The sequence below is a fragment of the Microcaecilia unicolor genome, chromosome 9, assembly GCF_901765095.1.
Source record: "Microcaecilia unicolor chromosome 9, aMicUni1.1, whole genome shotgun sequence".
NCBI classification, from domain to species: Eukaryota; Metazoa; Chordata; class Amphibia; order Gymnophiona; family Siphonopidae; genus Microcaecilia; species Microcaecilia unicolor.
Window position 1 is genome coordinate 169,179,960 of NC_044039.1, and position 18,620 is coordinate 169,198,579.

Here is an 18,620-nt window from a genome sequence, read left to right on the forward strand (position 1 = left end):
AATCAGGGTTGGTAAAATTGTACTGACTCCACCTTCAAAATAAAAACTTACAACAGTGTAGTGCATATTTTCATTTGACAGTATTCTTTTTGTTCAGGTTCTCTGTTTAAACTTCAAATAAATATAGTTTGTGTCCTAATTCTGAATATAAAGAAATATTCTATGCTTCTGTAATTAATCAAATTTCTCTTAGATTTACTGTACATAGTAGGAGGCAGTAGAAAAATAGAGGTGGCAGAGTCAAAGGTTTGGTGTACCGATTCCTCCACAGCCCTGTTTTACAGGGACATACAGTTGCAGACATGCCTATAACATCGGTTCTATTTAACAACTGAAAATTCAGATACAATTCAAACATTTATATTTGAACTGCCAGAATTTTTGATTCCTAATATCACATGAGGTAATAATCTGAAAGATCCGCTTTAAAATTCAGATACCCATCATCTTTACACCACTATTATCAGTAAAATGTGACAGCCAATGCGTACCATTATTAAAAAGTCTTTAGAAATGTCTTTGCATAAAAGGAAATGGTTAATCTGGTCACATATATCCTAGCAGATTATTCAAGCTGTTTCATCCACAGCAGTTTGCATTATTATGAGATAATCTCCCACTCTGGCAGGCACAAGCCAATAAAACCAGAGGAAGGACAATTTCTGAATAACGCCTGTGGCTAAGGGCATAACAACTAAAACCAAACAGAATAAAAACATTTTATATGTTTAATTTCTTTAAAAAGTCTGCATCAAATTAAAGCAATTTATATCAGCCATGGAGCTGACATCATGTGTGTGCTCCTAAATGCCAGAAATTTGTGTGCGTCACTTATAGAAGTATTCTCCCTAGTCCAATCCTGGAGTACCCCTTGCCAGTCAGGTTTTCAGGATATCCACAATGAATATGCATGAACTTGATTTGCATACACTGCCTCCATTATATGCAAATCTTTTCCAGACATATTCATTGTGGATATCCTGAAAACCTGACTGGCAAGGGGTACTCCAGGACCGGACTTGGGAAAACACTGACTTATAGTATTCTATAAGTTATGCACGAAAGTGTGCACTTTGCCTGTGTACACCAATCTGTCAAATATGTGCTACATAAGATATGCGCATATTTACAGAATAGTACTTGGGTAGAATTTTGACATATATGCGCATATACATCAACGCTCTAATCATTTATGTGCATAATAGGTGCCTATTTTATAGAATTACTTCCTTAATTCTTTAGTAATCTAGCCACTGCTTCACCAGTACTGCTCTTTGGAAAAAAAAGGATCCCTCCAGTTTTGGGTAGTCCTTTACCAGTATGCTGCCACAGATCACTTCTCATCCTCCTGTTTTGGCACATCAATCCTGCGCACTCGAACTTTTGACTTATAATGATATTCCTTGAGATATAATTTCATGGACGGGGGAACGGGAAGTGATTCAATGCCATCATAGGTTGTAGAGTTGCAAATGACTGTCCTGCTCAAATGCTGGAGAGAAAAAGGGAAAGTCCTGCTAAGAGGAATGGACAAGAGAGGTTCAAAAAACATGCAGGCACTTGGGTCTTTGTAATGCTCCAGCAGCCCACTGATGTCGGGAGCATGGAACACACATGGATCATGTGCATCAAAGCTAAAGTTATGGTTCCACTGTTCAATCCTGGCATGAAGTGAGCGACTGTAGCGCCTAAAGCTAACAGAAAACAGATAGTCGTCTTGGGCAGAGTCCCGCAGTAAAAATGTCCCTTCTGGCTTCCCATCCAACAGGGCCTCAGCTGCATATCTGTCCATCACTCCCCAGTAGCAGGGATTGTTACTGATCCTTAACAGATCTGGCACAAGACAGTGGACAAAATCAACCTGAGTGTGATATTTAGGAGGTGTTCCTGCTTGAAATGATTCCTCATCCAGTTCCCATTTGGGTTTATTTCTCTTCCTTGAATTTGTGCAAAGTGTGACAGCTTCGTTAGCACAGTCGATGTGGCTCTCCTCTCTATTCTTGTTCAGCACATTAATGGTAAAAGATTCTTCCTTGGGATTCAACTTGTGTGTACTATGCTTGTTGGCTTTTTCATGTGGGTGACTGTGTCCAAAACACAAACACCCTGCTGTATCTTCCTTGCAGCACTTTTGGAACTGTCCAGCCTTCTCTTCGCCTTCAGATTCCAGATCGCTCAAGAGATCTTCCTCCAGCTTTGGGTTAACCGGGGCAGTATGCTGTTTAATTAAATGCCACTTGAAGGCTAGATCCGATTTTGGTGGGAAAGGACAGTTATCCAGCATTAACTCACCAATACAAATTTTCCTTTTAGACACAAGCATTGAGGAGTGGCGGTTACTGCAAGCCTTTATGGGAAAACATTGTCCCATAGCATCTTGCAACTTCTGTTTCAGAGAGCGACCTAAAACTCTACAGCCACATGACCGATCTAACTCAAAGTTTAGAGATGAACAGCTACACATCCGCTCTGTAATCTGGCCAATTTCAGCTCCCTTCTCTGTAGCAGATCCAGCTTCGGCTCCAGGGTAGCTCTCGGTCCTGTGGGACCAGGAGAACTTCTGTCCGCTCCATACATAGCCATCTCGTCTGTCAACACTTCTGCTGCGACAGGTTTTAGGTTTCACATCAACATTTTTAGATTTTCTGTCTTTATTTTCTGCCATTTTGATTGCACTGGTGCTGATGTTCCTCACTTTTCTCTGGACATGTGCCTCAGGACGCTGTCAGATGCATCTTAAAAAACACCTGTGTATGATATATATTAAAAAAAAAACACATCAGTAACAGTAATCTTTTGCATATATAACATCCACAAGAGTACAGTGTGGCACAGTGGTAGAATCCTCTGTTAATGAATTAAATTATCGTGAATTTTCTGATGTAGTAAATTTTTCCTAAAGTTGAAGTTCATTCTTCTGTTGCAATGGTACTGTTACACCTGAAAAATTGGGGTGAGATATTCATTTTCATATGGCTCCTAGGATAATTTGCAGGTCCTGAAACCCTTTATGGAACCAACAAAGAGAATACTGGATGCCTTGAGAAGGGACCTAGAAGGACCTGAATGTTACAGTGCAGTAACACATTTCGTCTTTGTATTGTTCACCTAGAGAATCAACACTACAGAGAATTGTGGTCCCCTTTAACGTAAGCATAGGTGATATTGTTATAACTTTATCCAAAGGGTTCTAAACTGGAGTGGATTTAATGGACATTTATAACCCACTTTTTTTTTTAAACTAAAGCAATGAAAACAACACTTAAATCCTAATAAATAAACATGTAACAATCTAATTAAATACTACCCAATCTCAGTTTACAGTAAAATTGAAATCATGTTTCATCCTGTAATTTTTCACATAACAGACTTTATGAATCCAAAATTCTTCAGGGTCGAATAAACCAGCTTCAACAACTCTTCCTTGTTACTCTTCAATTAATAACCACCTACCAAATTAAGAGGAAATAAAAAGGTCTTCTGAAAGGAAGAGTAAATAGTGATAATACTAATTATCGACAGTAAATGGTCCCAGTAAAAAAGGGCAGCCCTGAGAAAACTCTGCAGTTACTACTTGCTTACCAGGAAAGTTAAACAATACTCCTGACTGGACCACAGTTCCTTAGTAGGAACACACTGATGGGCCGATGCTCAAAATGAAACAGCTGTGCTTGGAGGCAATTAGCGCTGGAGTTAGTGAGCGCAAAATGCTCAGAGGGCTCCAGCGAGGGAGACAATGTGCATGCCAAAGATTAGCACAAATAGCATGCAAATGCAGTCAACGGATGTTAATGAGGTAATTCCTATTCCCTCCCAACGCTCAGAGAACTGTGCACAAAACAAAGCCTCCCTTACTGCTGAAAACCTAATGCCCACTCGGAGCACGAGTTGGGGTGTTAGACAGGATTTCTCATGATTCTCTCTTTAAAATCTGTAGGTTTTTATTTAACTTGGAAGTAGAAAGAAGTCTGTGCAAACCTCTAAGCGCTGGTAGTGAGAGACAAATGTGTGCAAGTCAGAGTGAACCCGAAAGTACTCACTGGCGACTGTTTCCTGTGCTTAAATAGGTCTTCCAAGAAAAACAAAACAAAACTGAAAAGCTTATATTTAAAGGCACAGAAAACAGGCTCTAATGTGTGCTTCACTTTCGGGTTTGCCTGGCGCATGCGCACAAGAGATAACCTTACTGTGAAACTCTTCTGCACAAGCGCTAAATATGTCCCTCTCTCCTCGCTTTTACAGCTCGCATATAATTTGAACACCATTTCCTTTGAGCATTGGCAAGCTAGTTTTCTGCACTGTTCCGGTAGTATGGGATCAGCGCTATTGGCCTTACCATGGGAGTTCTGAGCATCAGCCCATGAGTGGATAAAACGTATTAAGCAAAAAAGCTCTGGCGCAAAAGGGTAAGATAAAGGGCGCACTGTTATCCGCCCTTTATCTTATTCAATGTGTGGACCTCCCACCACTAAAGCAAATAGTTGCATGACACTATTTAACTCTCAGTGGCATAATAGAGGCCAACAGAAAGCACTTTTTTGGTTGTGGTCCTAGAGATTGTGCCCTGCACAGATAGGGAGAAAGGATTAGATGTTAACTTTCCCTCACACAAGAGGTTTAAAAAATAAATCATGGCCACGCCTTCAGATACATCATGGCAAACCCGTTCTAAAGAAAAAGCCATTTTTAATTAAATCCAATGTATTTTGTAGATGTAGCTATTGCCTTTTCATTGATAGAGTAGGCATCTTACCTTGAGCTGAGAGGCCAATGCTCAGAAGTAAACGTGAGTACTAGAGGCTATTAGCGCCGGACAAACACCCACATTTTACAGGCGCACAATGCTCAAAAGGCCCTGCAACAGGAAATGAGCTTGAACAATGCTCAGAGCAGGCATTAGGGTGGCTGAAGAGTGATGTCTTATGGGGGACCCAGCTCGGGTCGGGGAGGCGGGAGCTGTCCATTACTGCTGATGCACATCTCCACAAGGCTGTTGCAGTATGAAGCACTTCCCCAAAGCCACAAAATGGAAAAACCCTTTAGTTAGTGGGGTTCCCCAGGGGTCTGTGCTTGGATTGCTGCTTTGTAACATATTTATAAATGACCTAGAGATGGGAGTAACTAGTAAGGTAATTAAATTTGCTGACGACACAAAGTTATTCAAAGTTGTTAAATTGCGGGAGGATTGTGAAAAATTACAAGAGGACCTTACGAGACTGGGGGACTGGGCGTCTTAAATGGCAGATGATGTTTAATGTGAGCAAGTGCAAAGTGATGCATGTGGGAAAGAGGAACCTGAATTATAGCTACGTCATGCAAGGTTCCACATTAGGCGTCACGGACCAAGAAAGGGATCTAGGTGTCGTCGTTGATGATACGTTGAAACCTTCTGCTCAGTGTGCTGCTGCGGCTAAGAAAGCAAATAGAATGTTAGGTATTATTAGGAAAGGAATGGAAAACAAAAATGAGGATGTTATAATGCCTTTGTATCACTCCATGGTGTGACTGCACCTCGAATATTGTGTTCAGTTCTGGTCGCCACATCTCAAAAAAGATATAGTGGAATTAGAAAAGGTGCAGAGAAGGGCGAAGAAAATGATAAAGGGGATGGGACGACTTCCCTATGAGGAAAGGCTAAAGTGGCTAGGTCTCTTCAGCTTGGAGAAAAGGCGGATGAGGGGAGATATGATAGAGGTCTATAAAATAATGAGTGGAGTTGAACGGGTAGATGAGAAGCGTCTGTTTACGCTTTCCAAAAATACTAGGACTAGGGGGCATGCGATGAAGCTCCAATGTGGTAAATTTAAAACAAATCAGAGAAAATGTTTCTTCACTCAACGTGTAATTAAATTCTGCAATTCGTTGCCAGAGAATGTGGTAAAGGTGGTAAGCTTAGCAGAGTTTAAAAAGGTTTGGATGGCTTCCTAAACGAAAAGTCCATAGACCATTATTAAATGGACTTGGGGAAAATCCACTATTTCTGGGATAAGCAATATAAAATGTTTTGTACTTTTTTGGGATCTTCCCAGGTATTTGTGACCTGGATTGGCCACTGTTGGAAACAGGATGCTGGGCTTGATGGACCTTTGGTCTTTGCCAGTATGGCAATACTTATGTACTTATGCACTAATGCCTTGACCTGCACGTGACTTATCAGGAAATTTAAACGTTATTCAGAAACTTATCAGTACTTCATTCAGCATACAAGAGCATTCAATAACATTCAAGAAATAATTTAAAAATTTAAAAAGAAGTCCTACTCAAAACTAATGGAACCTCCTTTCTAGCCTGTGCCAGTCGCTCTGTCTCCACGCCTCAGCACAGACACACAGCTCGAGTGCATGCACCAATCACAATCATCAGAACAACTTCCTAATGCTCAAAGCTAACAGCATGTCTATAATTGCACCTCATTAGCATTGAGCATTAGGGAGCTCTTCAGGCTATTTCTCCGGCACTGTTCATTACAGCGCCGGAGTTTTGAGCATCGGGGCCTGAATGTAAGCCCTCTGGGTATGGGGAAAAAACAAATCTAGAGGCCCGATTTACTAATATGTGTTTAGTAGGTTTATTCATATACTTGATATATTGCTATTCAAAATAAGCGACAATGCAGTTTACACAGTATCAAAGAATAGTTACATAACATCACCACACAAAGTCAAATTAAGACCAAAGAAAGCAACAAGACAATCACAAATGAATAAAAACCAGTTAACTCATCGATGTGTACTAATACTTCACTGGCTACAAGTACAATACAGGGCTAAATTTAAAACTCTATGTCTAATCTTCAAGGCCCTGAAAGTAAATGGCACCGAGTACCTGAAAAATAGGATGATCCTCCACACACCGCCAAGGACACTGAGGTCCTCCCAAGGACTTTCACTAACCACACCCTCTTCAAAAGTATTATTTCACGGAAAGGGTGGTGGAGGCGTGGAAGTTGTGGAGTCGAGGACTGTGTCAGAATTTAAAAAGGCATGGAATAAGCTTGTGGGATCACTTAGGAAAAGGAAGAGTTAGGGGTTACAGAGGATGGGCAGACTGGATGAGCCATTTGGCCTTTTACCTGCTTTCATGTTTCAGTAATGAACAAAATAAACGATGCCATCCAAAACGTTTTAATTACAAGCCAGGACCTCTATTGCCCTTTATTTATTTTTTGCTCATGTTTTTCAGTAGTAGCTCAAGGTGAGTTACAATCAGGTACACTGGATATTTCTCTGTCCCAGGAGGGCTCACAATCTAAGTTTGTACCTGAGGCAATGGAGGGTTAAGTGACTTGTCCAAGATCACAAGGAGCAGCAGTGGGATCTGAACCGGCCACCTCTGGATTGCAAGACAGTGCTCTAACCACCAGGCCACTCTGCCACTCCTTTAAATGCTGTTAGAGTATTAGAAGAATCCCACAGGAAGCAATGCTGGCACAGGAGGTCTCTGCTTTACCACAAAAGAGCAAAGAGTGAACCAGTCTATCCTCAGGGAAAAAATGAAGCATAGCTAGCTGCTCCATCATTATTAATATCTTAGTTAGAATTTCAGTGAATGTTGGTTAGCATAACAAATAACAAAAGAAATGTTAAGATCTAGAAAGAAATAAAACGCTACATTCCTGCACAGTAAGGAAGAACCCTCCCCCCCCCCCCCCCCCCCCCCCCCCCCGGTATGGCTGGATGTATTATTTGTGAATAAATTCATATATTCTTTTAAAATGTACTGTCAGGTCTGACAGAGAAATGTTATAAACATAACTATCTGGATCCATATTATAGTGGACCATTTATGTTGAATAGCAACTACTACTTAAAAAGGTAATAGAAAATAATACGTATTTAGATTTATGCTACACTGAAAAATATACTCAAATGAAAAAAAAAAGATTACTGAAGCTGAAACTAAATAAACGTCATACATTTATTAAATATCTGAAATAAATTCAACGTTCCACAAATAATAACTGAAGCCAACGAAGCCCTATGTACAAGCTATCTTGATAACTCATATACTGAATGCAATCTGAAAAAAACCCCCAAATAAATTGCATGTCAATATAAAGTACACTATAACCTAAAACACTCACCTATATGTCGAAAACCTGAAGCTGAAACTAAGATGCACGCTTTCGGAAATCCGCGTATGTGGCGTATGGAAACCGAAAGAAAGAACACAGAAAATTCAGATTCAGGTACTCTTCCTCTCACCCACTGTAAGAATCAGGAATGATATCACCACCCACTCCTCGCCGACGATCCTCTGTGGCTCTGCTTACAGCAAGAATCAAGTTACTCTAGCACATTTGCTTTACAAACAATTAAAGAATAATCTAGGAAGATTTGAGACCAAACGGAAGAAGTCAAAGCAACAGCAGTCTAGGAGGGCGTGCCGTATGTATGCAACAGTATGCAAATATCGAAACACCGGGCAGCCAGGCGCAAGCATTAGCTGATATATTGTAGCGTATATCTGATAAGATTTTCCGTTCTCTAGCTTCAATAATCGACCCCCAGAATAAAGGTTAGGAATTCTACAATAGAGCAAACGCAACTCTTCTTACCAGAGCCGATTAGAACTTAGGACGCCGTAGGCAGCCATTTTGGAAATACCAAACTACCATTCCCGGCAGCAACCCGCATGCGCAGACATCACACCACTCAGTCATGAGCCTGTTACTAAGGCGGTGCATTTGCTTGGAAATTGTAGATAACCAGCCTGACTGGTGGGTCCTGCTTTTCTTATTTCCATTTCGTGGCCCTACCCTAACACCCCACCCCCCCCCCCAAAAAAAAAAAATGTTGCTGATGCCAATGCTAAACTGATCCGCTCCCGCCAATATGATTTTCCTACACTTTGCCTTTCCAACATATGCAAACTAGCAATGTCCCTCCCCAAGTCTGTTCCTCAGCATTCGTCCTGATTCATGGATGAAGCCAAACAGTCTGGTGCATTCAGTGCGTTTTTTCTAGCAAAAAAGGTGCTGGTACTCAAATGCTAGGCTACCCTTCAGGGGTGGGGTGATCACTGAGGGGCTCATTCCACAATAGCCAGGCCCCCTACAACCAGTCACAGAATCTATGACAACGCAGAATTGGTGTGTAGAGCCTGAGCTTTCATTAAAACTTTGGGGTCCATGGGTCAATTTTAGCAATGGAAAAGGTGCCGATACTCAGTACCCCCAAGTACCCCCTCAAAAAAAGCCCTGGGTGCATTAGACCAGCACCTAACCTCCTTGATGTAGCAGGATGTAAAAATGTCTCTAGAAGAAAGAGGAGGAACATACTAGGTCCCTGTGTCGAAAAAGTGCCACTAGGGTATGAGGAGGAGTGGGGCTAGTCTGGTAGACCCACTGAAAGTTTTACTGATGTAACCACTGCCACCAGCTCAGTTCCAACCTCTTGACCCGGGTCACAGAGACACAATTTACTCCTCTTTCACCACACTCTCACTTATTCCTCACTTTCCATTCAGCATAGTATTTCCCATTCGAGCATGGGTGTGGGTCAGGGTCCAGAATAGAGATCCAGGGCTTTAAGTAGGGCTTCTCTGTGATGCTTTACCAAAGGAGCAAACATCCTCACTCACCCCCTTCAAAGAACCACAATACTCCAAAGATTTTATTTGATGCAAACTCAACTTTACCAAACTGTTCTGAAACAGGCAGGCAAACATGTATAACTCCATGTATACAGTAAAATCCTCCTGTCCATTCAAGATGGTGTATTATGACCTCAATGCTCCCCCCTCCCCAATTTGATCTTTCATGTAGTTTTCAGTATTTACACATTTACAATTTCTATCTGTCCTTTACCCATCCCAAGGGTTGATAATTATAACCCAAGGTTGCTCCTGAACTCCTCTGATCACAATCCACTTCCATCAGGTACAGACCCTATAGGTTGTCCTTCCAGAGATGCATTTCCTGAGCTGCACCCTGGCCTTCAACAGGCTTCCCCTGTCCAGGTTCCTGCTTTTGGGATGAGTTCCTTTTACCCACCCTAAGCTCGCTCTTACTCCTTCACAGTTGCAACTTTATGGGGCAGCAACTACTCAATTCGGCTTGAGTTTAGCCACTTTGGGATCCCCCTCATCTCCAAGGGTCCCAGCAGGGGTACAGGCTCCTAAGGACCCCATCTCTCCTCTAACTCTAGCATTTGCCTTTTACTCCTCCCCCTCTGTCACTCACACACAGAGAGGCATATTTTCAAAGCACTTAGCCTTCCAAAGTTCCATAGAAACCTATGGAACTTTGGAAGGCTAAGTGCTTTGAAAATGAGCCCCAGAGCGATATTTCTCCCTGCATTTTATTCCATGAGCCCTCCCCCTTGGGCAGGGTCCTCACCCTTCACACAACTCAACTCCTCCCCCCCCCCCCCCCCCCAGTCCTCTGGAGAGCTAACATATACCCAACTCTAGTAATCCTCAATATAATGGAGGATTACATTCAAATTTGGAGGGAATATAAAAAGTGAGCATAGGGGGGTGCTTATAAGGGGCTTCTTTCAGTGGAAGTCCAGAGCTGAAGAAGGTGTAGGAAGTGGCTGCCTATCCAGAAACCCAAGGAGAAGCTTGGTGTGCTTCTGCAGAGGCCAAGAATAGAAGAGAAAGTCAGGGAGTGAGGCATTCCTTTCTGAAAGAGGAGAGTGTTTAAGCTAAAGTGTAGTTTAACACCCTATGGCACAACAGTGCCAGAAGAAGAAAGGAAGTGGAGGACATGAAGAGGGATCTAATGAAGTTTTAAGAATGGTTTAGAATTTGACTGCTAAGCTTTAATGCTAAAAAATTCACTTGGATTGCAAAGAAACCAAGGGAGCAGGACTGTATAAGGGGTGAATTATTCCTGTTCATGAAAGAATAGCAGGACCTGGGGGGTGATCATATCTGATGTTCTTAAGATGGCCAATCAGGTTGAAAAGTTGACAGCAAAATCCAGAAAGGTGCTTGACTGCATAGGGAGAAGAATGGCCAGTAGGAAAAAGAAGGGGATAGTGCCTTTGTATAAGTCTCTTTAGAATACTGTATACTCAGGGATGGGGATGATGGTCAACACTGCTCTTGGGCAGTAAGAGCTGAACATTGTTGATTCCTCTTTACCTTTGTTCTTGTACGGGCAAGAAAAGGAAAGGCAGTAGTAGGATCAGAGGTTGGTCGGACCTACTGCCTTGACAACTGAACCGAATGAACATCACATTCAGCAACTGTTATTGTATGGCATCACCTGTGAGGCAGTGCTGCTGGAAATGTCTGCAGTACCACTCCCAGAAGAGACGCTATCCTAAGCGTCAAAAATATCTTTTATGTCTGGGTGAAGGGCAGGCTCCTCCTCCAATCCTGCCACGTCACTGCTGTAAGGAACTTCAGCAACTTTGTCAGGTGTTGTGGCAATGGAAGGAGAGAGGTCACCTTGGCAGGGATTGGCCTATCAAATGCTCTGGGTGCAATTGCAGAGCCTGTGGACAGGAGTGATGCTTCCTTGGGATTGTGTTTTTCCCTTCAGCGACCTCCAGTTATATCCTTAGATTCCATCTGGGCTGCAGTAGAGGAACTGGGTGAGACTGATGTCTCCATGTTCCTCATTTCATAAAGTCTGAACTATTAACAGCAAAAATAGACTGCCAGGTTGTAGACTAAGCTACTCATTTTCAAAGCACATAGGCTTACAAAGTTACATTGTAACCTATGGAACTTTGTAAGTCTATGTGCTTTGAAAACAAGCTCTATGACTCTTGAGACCAAGTGGGAAAGTTGGAGAATACTTATTTATTTATTGGGATTTATTAACCGTCTTTATGAAGAGATTCACCTAAGGCGGTGTACAGCAGGTAGTTTGTTCAATTCTTGATTGAATAACCACAATTGGAACAGTTACTCTATGTAAAGGCCAAAGACTGAGGTCCCTGGATCCAACTGGGAATTCACCATTAAGAAGTTAACAGTGACTCTATCTAAAGGCTGGACACTTTATTCTGCTGGGTTGTCGTTGTCCATCTATTGATAAGTGATATATTGCGTCAGTATAAAGGACTAGAGACTATATCCTTTTTTGCTGGAGAAGTACGCTACTGAAGTCTTTTATATAAAGACTCCATTGGGGGATGGCGAACAGTTAATATCTATGACAGCCTGAGTTGGGAATGAGAATTGGAGGAGTACAATATATAGATTGTGTGATCTGTACTGTTAAAGTGTTCATAATATTGTGGAACAGAAAAGTAATGATTTATATTTAGAGAAAAGTCCTGTTATTCTACTATTTTTCTACAATTGTGATATGTATGAATGAGAGTGGATACTTGTGGTATGAGTTTGTCAGTTTTTAACAACAATGTGAAGGGAATAATTTAGTTAGATTTAGTGGAGGAGTAGCCTAGTGGTTAGGGTGGTGGACTTTGGTCCTGAGGAACTGAGTTTGATTCCCACTTCAGGCACAGGCAGCTCCTTGTGACTCTGGGCAAGTCACTTAACCCTCCTTTGCCCCAGGTACAAATAAGTACCTGTATATGTAAGCCACATTGAGCCTGCCATGAGTGGGAAAGTGCAGGATACAAATGTAACAAAAAAAAAAAAAGACAGTTAATAAAGAGTGAATTTTTGCATTATAAACGGTTGTTGAATATGTTGCATATTAGGTACATGCAGCTATCGCAGATGCTCTGCTGTCAATACCAGATAATCTAAATACATATAAAGCATAGACAAAAAACTCTGCTTTATATGTATTTAGCATATTAGGTACAACCATTCATTCAGTGTGAACCTTATTTAGAATTGTGGTTATGCATACTTATTGGGGACACCCCTGCTCTGTCCTCTTTCTTCTTCCACCCTCTTGCCAATGTCTTCCCCCTCTCTCATCTCCCACTTCCATCCAGCGTTTGCCCCTTCCTTCCAGTACCTGCCCCTTCTCTTTGACCCCTTCATTCAGAACCTGTCCACTCCTCCCCCTTCCATCCAGTGTCTGCCCCCTTTTCTCCCCTTTTTCTTTCAGCGTCTATCTCTTCCAATACATGTTCCCTCTCTCCCCACTCCCATCCAGCATTTGTCCCTTCTCCCTCCCTCCTGTCCTTCCAGAATCTTTCCCCTCTCTCCCCCCCCCTTTTATCCAGCATCTGGGACAGATTCCAGTGCAACTGTTGTGCAGCAGGCCAGGGCTCGTACACAGCTTCTACAAAGAAGGTGCACAATTGCGCAGCTTAGAAAAAATACTGACGTGTACTTACGTATGCATATACATCCATGCATTTTTTAAAATAAAAAGCAACAAGGCAAACGATCTGCAAAATCCAATATGGGAAAGAAAGCCAGCAGATCAATATCTCAACAAAAAGATTCTATTGAAGACATCATGTATGAGCAAATCGCCCAACACAGGCCGTGTTTCGCCCACCTAGGGCTGCGTCAGGGGCTACAATGAACAAATATATAATAATTATCATAGATCATAATAAATAAAATATAACACACATATGAGCATAATATATCAACTATATAAATTGACAAAAAACAAATAATAAAATATGGAATATTACTAAGTATACATAGAGAGTATACTAGAATAATTACATGAATAAGCATATCGCTACACACTGTCCAATATATATATATATATATATATATATATATATATACACACACATGTATATAAAAGAGCATATATAAGAAAATATATATATAAAGAAGTATATGTAATGCAACAATTGTATGACTGTGCATATAAACATATATATAAAAGCATAATAAAATCTGACATCACATAACAGCAAAGCAAGGGCACTGGTATAGGTTACGAACTTCAATACAAATATGTATAAAAAAATTATAAATGAGATAATAAAAGGGCACATACCTAATTTGAAACCTTCGTAAAGGGGCAACTATAAAAAAGTGAACACGGACACAATCAAATAATACTCTATGTTACCAAAAATGAGGAATGGGGTAGTATGTATAGAACTAAAAAAAGAAAAATGAATTAAAAATAAATAAGGAAAAAGAAAAAAGGAAAAATTATGACAAAATAAAAATGAAAGATAAATAATGAAAATAAACATAAATGAAGATAAAAAATGAAGATAAATGTAAACAATAAAAATGTTACTCACATATGGTGCATAAAAGTCAAGAAAAAACCAGCTCAAACGGGAATCCCTATAATCATAAATCAAAAAGAATTAATAAAAAACAAAAAATAAAATTAGAGCGGATCACGACTAATAATATGACATTAGTTTAGGTATCATAGGGTGTATTGACACTACATTGTGTATTGACATGACTAGTGCGATCTGTTTATAAGATGTCGCATATATGAACACGATATAATGATAAAATAAAATGTTACAAGTGCCGTTTTATAAAATGATGCACTTATTGTTACATATGACAAACAATTATCAATGCCCTTAAAGGCTGACAGAGGTGCAATGAAATATTAACACAGCATCAGAGGAGAATTAAACACAATAAAATGATACCACCACGTTGCCAGTAAACTTCCTGCTATACTACTACTACGAGTGATTATACATAAAAACAGGGACGATTACAGCATAGCAGGGACCACAAGAAGTGTGGATATCAATGTCTCTAAAAGGCGAAACTGCTGAAGTCTGAAGGTTAAAAACAAAGTGCAATACTGCTTCGAGTGAGTATATATGAAAGCAAGGACACCTACAGCGTTAGAGCAAAGACCAACATGAGTATGGATATCAGCGTCTCTAAAAAAATTGCTACAGTTTAAATATTAAAATGTAAATGCCAATAGTGCAATGATGCGCATATATAAAATGTGCCTCAAAACAAAAATATACTTACTGTAGTCTCTAGCGTACAAAAATGGACACACCATTATTGAAGCTGGAAAAACTGTTGCAAGTGTCCTGTGATGTTTATATGCATCATTTCCGAGTCAAAGTTCAAAAAAGCGGCAAATTAAATTAAAAAATGCCAGAGACTAAAAAAAGAGGAAAATAGCTATGAATCAAATCAAATTTATATGCAATGATCATAGTTAGAATCCTGAAAGGTAACTTTAAAACAATACAGGAACGTAAGACCTTTGAAGTCAGAATGATTGAATATTTTGACACCCAACAGACAGGACTTAACAAAGGTCTGGGTTTTCTAGCCCATTATAAACCATAAAATTGTATTTCTCTGTTTATCACCATCCTCTCACCTATCCACACCCATCCTGTTAGAATATCAATGAAATGCTTTGATGTCCCCATGCATACCTCCTACCCACCCCCACCCTGTCAGACTGTCAAAGTAATGCTTGGATGTTTCACTTATATATACTATCTGCTACCAAATTTGCTTATTTCCGATCTGACGAAGAAGGGCAACCTTCGAAAGCTAATCAAGAAATGTATTAAGTTATGTCCAATAAAAAAGGTATCATCTTATTTTCTTTTCCATGTTTTATTTTGTTTGACTTCTATTGATAACTCAAAACAAAGAAAGCAAACCTATGAGCTGCTCCATCCACATTATCGTTTTTTTTTTAATTGTTGTTTCAGCTGTAGCAAGTCTAAAGCTGTTTCAGTTGGATAGGCAATGCCTTAAAAGGTGGAGGACTAAATTTGTTTTTTGTTTTTTTACTTATTGGACAGTTTTTTTAATTTATTTGAAAGCTTCCCATATGTAGATATAAATATCATGAAATAGCAATTGAATATCACTAAAACAGCTTAAAAATTATTATAGCTGTTAGAAACAGCAATTTAAACTCTGTATTTTGTGCTCATTTTTCTACACTAAAGACTAAATAAATACACTGTATACAATACAGATGGCCAAATTTCAGTGAGGATATCCTATTTCCTGATGGGTTCATCTTAAATGTTGTTGTAATCTGCCTTCGGAAGCCTGGCATTATAAAGGTGATGGAATATATTGAAATTAAATGGAAGTAGAATTAAACTCGCCTTTCATTGGGGCACATGGAATCACATCTTCATCTGTTTTGTAGAAGTTTACCTTTTAGATACACAAATGGATTATTCTGTTGTTTCAGCATGTTTCAGGGACAAGTGGTTTAAAAGTCAAAATATTAAAAATATTTTCTGTCAAACAGATTTCTCATATGTTGAAACATAACTAAATGGGCTATAAGCCCCTAATGGCGTATACTGTGCCAAAACTGGAAATACAGTGAGACAGAATAATATAATTCAGTAATATCCAAAACTTTATGTTTTAGTCATCTTTATTCAAAGCAAAACATGTTGATTGATAAGCTTCATATAGAACAAGAAAAAAAAACTGTAAACCATCCAACATGGCACAATAAAAACATTTACAGAGAACATACCTCAAGAACCCTTCCCCCCTCCCTATAAGCCCACCTGATTGTTTCCACCTGCCAAAATCCTCCACTGTATGCAAATCTCTCTCATGAATATTCATTGTCAATATCCTGACAAACCTGACTGCCTTGGGTAACTCCAAGACCAGGCTATCCTGGAGGAACACACAGTCATATAATTAACATTATAATTTTATTTGTATTTGGGTAATAACTGGGAAAATGCTATTAAAATTATATTCCAAAGCATGAAGTTGACTTGGTTAAGTTCTGCTGTATATCAACCAGTAGTAAATAATAGTAATAGACAATATTAAGTGCATTTTTATAATTTATCACTGCATTCTTCAAAACAGAAGGAGCAAGTTCCCACAAACCATCTTTCTCTTTTGATCTAGGCACAGGAAAAAAAAAGCTTTCAAATGCCCCATGGTTTCAACCTAATACATGTTAAATGTGGGATATGAATGTCAGAAATAAATAAATAAATAGATAGAAACTCTGAATGTTGAGCACCTGATTCTCATAACATGATGTCTGTTTCAGTGGCTCATTACCAGGAGACAAAAAATCTCTGCACGAATATAACACGTGCTAGGGTGTCCCTGTAACCAGCCCCTCCAACTGACCACCGATTAAGATTTAAAACAAATTACTACTCTACCTATGAAAAGTTATTCCATTATTATACTTCCTCTGTGTACATCTGTATGCTGCACAAGCTGGCAAGTTTGAAAATATAAGTGTCAGACCTGTGAGTTCTTGAACCAAGTAGTGCGCTCATGAGCCCAGTACTCGGACCAGGTTCTGCTTGGTGCCAGACAACCCCAGGTTTCACCCGCGCCGTTCACCAGAGGTTGAGCCCCTAGGTGCGGGCAGCCTCAGGGCTTACGAGATGGAGCAGGAAGCAGGGTGTTGAACGTATGGCCAGACAGGCAGCAGACAAGAGAGTGATCCAGGTACAGGCAGAGTCAGTAGGCATGCAGCAGGTACGAGAGTAATCCAGGTATAGGCAAGGTCAGTGGGCAGGCAGCAGACACAAGAGTAATCCAGGTACAGGCAAGGTCAGTGGGCAGGTAGCAGACACAAGAGTAATCCAGGTACAGGCAGAGTCAGTAGGCAGGCAGGCAGCAGACACGAGAGTAATCCAGGTACAGGCAAGGTCAGTAGGCAGGCAGTAGACACAAGAGTAATCCAGGTACAGGCAAAGTCAGTAGATAGGCAGTAGACACAAGAGTAATCCAGGTACAGGCAGAGTCAGTAGGCAGGCAGCAGACACAAGAGTAATTCAGGTACAGGCAGAGTCAGCAAAAAAGAACAAAGTAGAGGAGAAGCACACTACTGAGCAAATAACACCTACCAAAGTAGAAGCCAAAGCAAGGAGTCTAGAGAAAGCTCAGCTGATAAAGTGCTGGCATCTGACATCAGCAGGGAGAAGGGGCACAGTCATAGGACAAGAACAGGGGAAGGAGGAACCAGAAGACCAATAGGAGAGAAGCAAGGGAAGCCAGGCAGAGGAAGAGCAGACCCAGGTGGGTGGAAGCAAAGCAATCAAGGAGCCTGGAAGCCAGGCAGAGAGAGAGCAGAGCCAGGTGCATGGAAGCAAAGCAATTAAGGAGCCTGCAGCCAGAGAAGAACTACACACACATGGCTCAGGGCTGTGCCAGTCAAGTGTGCGTGTCGACGGGACCCTGGGCAGCCCGAGGACGCCGCTTGCGTTGAGGTAGGGGACATGACAATAAATGAGATGAAATAAAAATGCTACCAACAATAAAGAACGACAAGGTTTGATTGCTTTATTTTGAGTGAATGGGGATGACAGCTGCACTGGGAAGGGAAATCTTAGACTTATAAGTACATAAGTATTGCCATACTGGGAAACACCAAAGGTCCATTGAGCCCAGCATCCTGTTTCCAACAGTGGCCAATCCAGGTCACAAATACCCGTCAAGATCCCAAAAATGTACAAAACATTTTATACTGCTTATCCCAGAAATAGTGGATTTTCCCCAAGTTCATTTAATAACGGTCTATGGACTTTTCCTTTAGGAAGCCGTCCAAACCTTTTTAAAACTCTGCTAAGCTAACCGCCTTTACCACATTCTCTGGCAACGAATTCCAGAGTTTAACTACACATTGAGTGAAGAAACGTTTTCTCTGATTCGTTTTAAATTTACTACATTGTAGCTTCATCACATGCCCCCTAGTCCTAGTATTTTTGGAAAGCATGAACAGACGCTTCACATCTACTTGTTCAACTCCACTCATTATTTTATAGACCTCTATCATATCTCCCTTCAGCCGCCTTTTCTCC

The 18,620-nt window shown here is 40.5% G+C and overlaps 1 protein-coding gene across 2 annotated transcripts; it reads right to left on the bottom strand.

Moving 5' to 3' along the window:
* Window positions 1–986: 986 nt before the first annotated feature.
* On the bottom strand, window positions 987–8,659 carry SOCS4 (suppressor of cytokine signaling 4). Of its 2 annotated transcripts, none has more exons than XM_030214949.1 (2): window positions 8,558–8,659; window positions 987–2,747 (listed from the first exon to the last, which is right to left on the bottom strand). In XM_030214949.1, the coding sequence occupies exon 2, from the start codon at window positions 2,663–2,665 to the stop codon at window positions 1,334–1,336; it is 1,332 nt and encodes a 443-aa protein (XP_030070809.1). In that variant the 5' UTR covers window positions 2,666–2,747; window positions 8,558–8,659; the 3' UTR covers window positions 987–1,333. The 2 variants fall into 2 exon arrangements, with proteins under 2 accessions (XP_030070809.1, XP_030070810.1); XM_030214950.1 differs by lacking the exon at window positions 8,558–8,659 and adding an exon at window positions 8,084–8,385.
* Window positions 8,660–18,620: the final 9,961 nt, after the last annotated feature.

What these genes read in the sequence shown, in the direction of transcription:
- SOCS4 (XM_030214949.1), bottom strand. Translation starts at nt 2,665, where the DNA reads ATGGCAGAAAATAAAGACAGAAAATCTAAAAATGTTGATGTGAAACCT.